At 42.0% G+C, this 6,499-nt stretch overlaps 1 protein-coding gene and 1 long non-coding RNA gene across 3 annotated transcripts; both read left to right on the top strand.

The window, feature by feature from the left end:
- Positions 1-1,070: 1,070 nt before the first annotated feature.
- Positions 1,071-2,861, top strand: LOC106940937 (uncharacterized). 2 transcript variants are annotated; one of them, XR_001423226.1, is made up of 3 exons: positions 1,071-1,183; positions 2,126-2,480; positions 2,641-2,861. It is a non-coding gene; the product is annotated as an uncharacterized LOC106940937 (long non-coding RNA). The 2 variants fall into 2 exon arrangements; XR_001423225.1 differs by lacking the exon at positions 1,071-1,183 and having other exon boundaries at positions 1,455-2,480.
- Positions 2,862-3,242: 381 nt separating this feature from the next.
- Positions 3,243-6,475, top strand: LOC106940936 (calcium signal-modulating cyclophilin ligand-like). Its single transcript, XM_015023833.1, has 4 exons — positions 3,243-3,554; positions 4,413-4,861; positions 5,169-5,234; positions 5,678-6,475. The coding sequence occupies exons 1-4, from the start codon at positions 3,413-3,415 to the stop codon at positions 5,867-5,869; spliced, it is 849 nt and encodes a 282-aa protein (XP_014879319.1). The 5' UTR covers positions 3,243-3,412; the 3' UTR covers positions 5,870-6,475.
- Positions 6,476-6,499: the final 24 nt, after the last annotated feature.

Here is a 6,499-nt window from a genome sequence, read left to right as displayed (position 1 = left end):
TATCTTGAGTTATAAAAAATACAATATAAATGGCTTTGAATTTAAAGATTTTTATGTCAAATTAAACCTTAGACTTTCAGATGTGGGTTTGGGTACCTGCAGAACCTGAATGAATACTTCCTGGACCATCAGCAACTACGCTCTAAAATAACATGTTTCAAGATGGAGAGTAATAAAAGTACATTAGGTTTCCTGGTGAGCATTAAATGCAGATTCATGTATTTATTCTCCATTTCCTGGGAATTATGAAGCTTCTAGAGACAATAATCAAAGGCAGTAATTCATACATTTTCTGTTTGGTTTTTTGTTTATTTTGACTTTTAGTTATGTGGGTTTTTTTTATTATTGTCTTTGGCTAAATTCACCAATGTCGAGGTAATATTGGGACTCTGTAGGTGAACTTACCTCCGCTGAGCGGATATTGTAACTGCTAATGGAGCATCAAGCAGGTGAGAGACTGAGGATGAAAGGCATCAGTCTGTCCAAAAACAGACATTTCCTGCGGTAAATGGAGCCACCTCTTCGGAAATGAAAGAGTATTTTATGTTAAAAGGAAAATTGCAGTTCAACTTGTTTGTGAGACATGAATGTTGCAGCAGGGAAACGTCTAAACAGGAAGGCAGTGAGCCGCTTGTTCGCTGCCTCCGGATCGGTGCGTTCACTGCGTCCAAGTTGTCCTCAGGAAATGAAGGAAGGAATTCCGATTTCCCAGTCAGAAAACTGAAATGGGGAGAAACTCCGACTATAGTTACATTTTGTAAGACCGGCTTCGCGTGTCGTTGTGGCCGCTCCTTACATCAACAGTAGGAAGCTGATGGCGGTGGAAACTTTAATTATACAAGACAAACGTGCGAGAGCGTCTAAGATCAATATTACTTGTTGCTCCTTCAACTGTTAACTGAACAAATTAAAAGTAGTGCTTGGACGTGGAAATTAATGGTTAAATAGTGTTTGTAAGAGGAGCTGCACACAATGTACCTCAGGTCTGATGTCAAACCGAGCTCCGATTTACGATTTCCCAGGAACGCAGCATCGGACGTGATGTTGGACGAAACCTGGTGACTTTTCCTGTCGGCTTCTTTCTCCGAGGAGAAAACAAGACTCAGATGCTTTTTCAGAAAAATGGATGTTACAGCTGCAACTTTGTTCATTTTATTTTTCTCCCTCTCTGGGTTTATTTTCGGTAAGAGTTTATGCTTTTATTTGCGTCGTGTTTTGTCTTTTATTAGTTTTGTGTAGATTTCTCCTTTTCAAACTAACTTTTAATAGAGAGAGGATTCACCCCCCCCCCTCCCACACACACACACACACACACACACACAATTTATTTAGCTAAATAAACAGCCAATGCAGCATTTCCAGGTCGAGTGGGCCGGTGGGGGATTTTTAACTTTTTATGTATTGTTTTTATTTTATTTTTTATTTTTACCTTGTTTAAAGATTATAATTTTCAAAAGGTATTTGTAATCTGGCAAACGAGCCTCAGAACGCATACTATAACTGAATGAACAACTATCACCAAGAGAGGCATTATTACGAACAGGGTCGCAACTACATATTATTCAGGTGGAAGCGAACTTGGGGAGGGGCGCCCCTCTTGGGACGCGCCCCCTGGTCCAGCGCCACCATGCGCTGCATGCCCACTTTTTGCGGAACTGTTTACGAACCACGCATGACAATAAAACTCTGCCAAGTCGGTAGTACGGGTTCCTCTCCCAATCGGCAGGTTGTTGGTTCGATCTCCGCTCCATCTCGTCTGTACCTGGGGATGCAGTTCCCATCTGCACCGTCACTGCAGATGGGGGGTCAAGAAGTAAATGCAGCCCGTTCACCCTTTGAGACAGCTTCAAAATGCCAAAAGTCTGTGATGTGTTGGTGGTTCTAGAGACAGAGATTAATGTTACTTTCATGTTTCTAAAGTCGTTGGTCACAACAGAGTTAAATTTAAAAACTACCGGGAAAAGTGGATCAACAGTCTTAAAAACAGGAGGTAACTCGGTGCCAGAGTTTGCAGCGACCAATGAATAACCAAGCTTTCTTTTGATGGAAGTACTGCCACCTTTTGTTGAGTTACAGTGGTGCAAGTTCCTCTTTAACTTCTCTGCTCTGTTTTTCCTTCCTGCAGCTCAGGAGAACATCAGAGCTGAAACTGGGCAGGATGTGATTCTGCCGTGCCAAACTCCTGACAACAATCCTGTCATAGTCATCCAGTGGAGGAGAAATGATTCGGTATCAGAATACGTTCTTCTGTTCAGAGACGATCAGCTGGATCCAGACAACCAGCAGCCGACTTTTAGGAACCGAGTGGATCTGCTGTTCAGGCCGATAAAAGACAGAAACGCGTCTTTGGTCCTGAAGAACGTGACGGCTGACGATAAGGGAACCTACGAATGTTGAGTTATTGAGAGAGAACCGGGGAAAGAGAGCAGGTCTAACATCTGAACCAGTCAGCATCGTCAACCTGGACGTTGTTCCTCCTGGTGAGTCCGTCAGCTGGTTTGTCTTCCTGTGACACCAAAGATCCTGCTGCTGTTTCCTGGAAGCAGATAAAGTGTGGCTGCAGGCTGCAGGCGAAATGCTTTTGGTTTTGTTCTTCATCCGTTTCCAGTCTAACGGCTGATCCATGTTTCTGATCTGCAGGCCAAAAAGACGACCAAGAAGAAAACCATGTCAGCTATCGAAGACGTGATGCTCTGATCGGCGTGGCTGTCCTTTTCGCTGCTGCAGCTTCTGCTGCAGCTGGAGGAAAATTAAAATGGAGCTATCTGCAGAGGAACATCAGATGAAAGAGCTTCCCTGATCAAATTTCACTTCTCTGTAATTTTAGGCAGCGAAATAAAATGTTTTAAAAATGTTGACTATCAAATGAGCATTTTTATGGCAATTTGTCTCCATAATTAAAAAAAAAAAAAACATGCAGTGAAGTAAAGAAATTGTGACACTTGAATCAGCTTTTGGTCACAATTAAACAAGAACAAGAAACAGTAAAATCATGACATAACCTGGTAAAATAAAAGTGTTTTCAGTTGGTTTAAAAACTTCCACAGAGTCAGCAAAACTAAACTGACTCATATTAATCCTTTACTTTTTCTATTTTTCTGGGTTTTTATCAGCTAAAAGCTTTAATCGTTTCCCTTTTTGAATTTAACTCCAACTTTTCTTTGATAGTCTTAACTCAGTGAAATGCACATGGTTGTTCCTGTGAGGCAGCGTTCAGGGAAAAACAACATCCTGCCTCATTCCCGTTGGCTGCTCTTGATGATGTCATCAATGTGCGCCCCGTTCCTTCATTCTGTCGTGTTTTCCGTGAGGCATTAATCTGTTAGAAGCTTTTGTTCCACCTGCAGCGTGCTGTTAACCCGCTGGTCGTGTTTTCTGTGGTCACACCGGGAAGTGTTAGCTGAACCTGGGCATGGAGGCCGCGGAGGAGAAGACGGGCTCCATCTCTGCGGCTCAGCTCCGGGCGGAGAAACGGAGAAGGAAACTGCTGCTCAACTCGGAGGACAGAATGAACAGAATCGTTGGATTCGCTAAAAACGAGCCGGATCACAGCGGTAGGCAGTCACAGAAAACCTGGAGACTGCAGGCTGAAACCTCCGGCGGATTATTTAGGTTTATCATTTTTAAAACGTTTTGGACGCCGGCCAAAACATCGTATCTGAACTGTCCACACCTGAATTCATAGAAAGAAGGAAAACGTTTTTAAAACTAAACAGATTCTACAAGTGAAAAGCCAGTAGATTTATCTCTAAGAAACGAGTTACTCAAACACGGATCATATAACAGGGCCGGATTGAAGAGGATTAGGGCCCTTGGGCTACAGATGGTTTTGGTGCCCTATCTAAAACAAAAGAAACATTTTACTCATGCTCTTTACAGTAATGGGCAGAAATATACATCAGCAGGTGGCGATAGCTCCAAGTTAGTGCAGCACTATTCAATCATAAATAAGCACTTTAATGCCTAAAGGTCAATAACATACATCCTTTAGTTAACGTTTGATCATCTGCAGCTAAAACATCCTTCTGACATCAACATGAGAACAACTCAGGCCTTCCTGCTGGATTGCCGTCAGTACAGTGTAGAGATGATCTGGAGATTATTTTTATTAATAATTAAAAAGCAAAAGGTGCTGAACAGATAAAAAAAAACTGAATTTGAACCAGAGGAAACTAAAACTGTCCTAGTTGAGGAGTTCTGGACAGAACATGTTCTATCTTGCTGACCTTTTTTTAGAGCCTTTATACTCCAGTTAATGATTAGTGGATGATTATTTGAATAATCAATTCATCACATTTAATCCCATTAACTGTTTCAGCCTTAATTATTTTTCATCTTGTAAAATGTTGAGGGTTTTTTGCCATTAAAGGTGAAAAAAGTCAAATTGTCTCCAAACGTTTTGCTCTCTGCAGCAGCCGCCCTGCGTCCCGCCGAACCGCGCTTCCACCTGGATCTGGACAGGTCAGAGCCGTGGTCCTCGCCTTCGCCCAGGCCGCCTCCCTTCCTGTCGGAGGCGCCGGGCGTCCGCTCCCACACCGCCACGCCGGAGAGGCGGGGCTCCCCGCTGCCGGACTTCGGCCAGCCTCGCAGGGCGTCTCTGGAGGGCGACGTCGGAGGACTCCGCCACAGAGCGAAGGCGGAGCGGCCATCAGACGAGGCCGGCGGCTCGCCGCGCCCAGGCCTCCATCAGTACTTATCTCGCTTCGATGACGCCATGAAGCTTCGGAGCCAGCTGGCCAATGAGAAGCCGGAGCAGGACGGCGGTTCTGACGTAGAGGAGTTCGATCCGTTTCGGGTCTTCCGGCTGGTCGGCAGCGTCCTCCTCGCTGTTTTCGTCAGAGTTTTCGTCTGCAAGTATCTGGTGGGTCAGCCTGCTGCTAACATGAAGCTACAGGATCCAACTTATGTTTTTATCAAATCACAGGATTTTTAATACGATGGAGGATTAGGGCCATTCTAATAAAAAGATAAAAAATTAAAACACAAGAAGAAAGTCATAATATTACAGGAATAAAGTTATAATATTACAAGAATATAGTCGGAGTAATATGAGAATAAAGTCATAATATTGTCATGAATTCACTTTTTGCATTTTCTAATGCTGTGTTGTATATTGAAGATGCACAGAAAAGCTGGTTTAAAATCTTCTCCTTTTTTCTCTCTTCCAGTCAATATTTGCTCCATTTCTGACTCTTGAACTTGCCTACATGGGATTGTCAAAATACTTCCCAAAGGTAAAGTTACTCTTCTATATTTTCTTTTAACTAAATGTAAATAATAAATAATTGAACCTCCTGGTAGGTTATTTAGTTTTATCAGCACTCCACTGTGGAATATCATAAATTAAACAATTTCCAAATTTTTATGACAAATTTAAGTAAAACTTAATATTTTCTATGAGAAAATGAGGAAAATAAAAAAATCTGTTATCTGGTTGTAAAAATGCTTTATTGAATTCAATTTTGTTTATTCAAAACCACTCCAATTTATTTCAAATTAATCTGAAAATACACAACAAATCAAAATTACACCAACATATTTGAATCATTCAGACAGATTTAAACCTTTTTAGTCAGTTTTAGCGTTCAGTCCTCTAACTTTAGTTTTGTTTGAATGACTATTTAAACATATTTTCCAGTTTTTGATCACCTGCAGGATATTTTTTCTGCTCCTTCAGGTGGAGAAGAAAACCAAAACCACGGTTCTGACAGCCGCCCTGCTGCTGTCCGGCATCCCGGCCGAAGTCATCAGCCGCTCCATGGACACCTACCGCAGGATGGGCGACGTCTTCTCCGACCTCTGCGTCTACTTCTTCACCTTCATCATCTCCCACGAGATCCTGACGCTCTTCGGCTCAGAGACGCCCTGACAGAACAAAACCACACCTTCTTCTTCTTCTTCTTCTTCTTCTTCTTCTTCTTCTTCCCCCTCCTCATACCGATGAGGCTTACTCGTTTGCGCCCCCTGTTGTTTACATTCTGCTGCCTTATGTTGAGGGCTGCACCCCCTGGATGGGCTCTTCAGCTCTAATTGGAGTCCAGTGTCTAAACCTGCATGTTGATTTTACTGCTTACAGAAACTCTGGAAGAGGTTTCATGTTTTGACTTTGTTTGCATACCAGGTCCATGCTCTACAGAACACTGTAAAAAACAGAATCTGACCAAGTATTTTTCATCTAGTTTCCAGTACAAACATTTGAACCATTTGAATTTATACAAAACTAACTTACAAGTAAGTTTTCAGAAGCTTGTTTCGAGTAAATAATTCCTTAATTTCGATGAAAACGTTCCAGTTACACTGGCAGATTATTTAACTTAAAACTACATTTTCCGTTAAGAGCAATTAAGCATTTTGACATAATATGGAGCCATTATGAAGAGATGCTGCACTGCAAAAACACTAAATCTTACCAAGTAGTTTTAGTGCAAATGTCTCAAGTGTCCTTGAAATAAGACAAAACTAGCAATAAACTGCAACTTGTTTTAGATTAATAATTCCT

The sequence above is a fragment of the Poecilia latipinna genome, unplaced genomic scaffold, assembly GCF_001443285.1.
Source record: "Poecilia latipinna isolate Pla-1442-1.1 unplaced genomic scaffold, P_latipinna-1.0 Scaffold3425, whole genome shotgun sequence".
NCBI classification, from domain to species: Eukaryota; Metazoa; Chordata; class Actinopteri; order Cyprinodontiformes; family Poeciliidae; genus Poecilia; species Poecilia latipinna.
The sequence above is the reverse complement of the archived record's forward strand: the minus strand, read 5'-3'. Positions and strand labels throughout refer to the sequence as shown.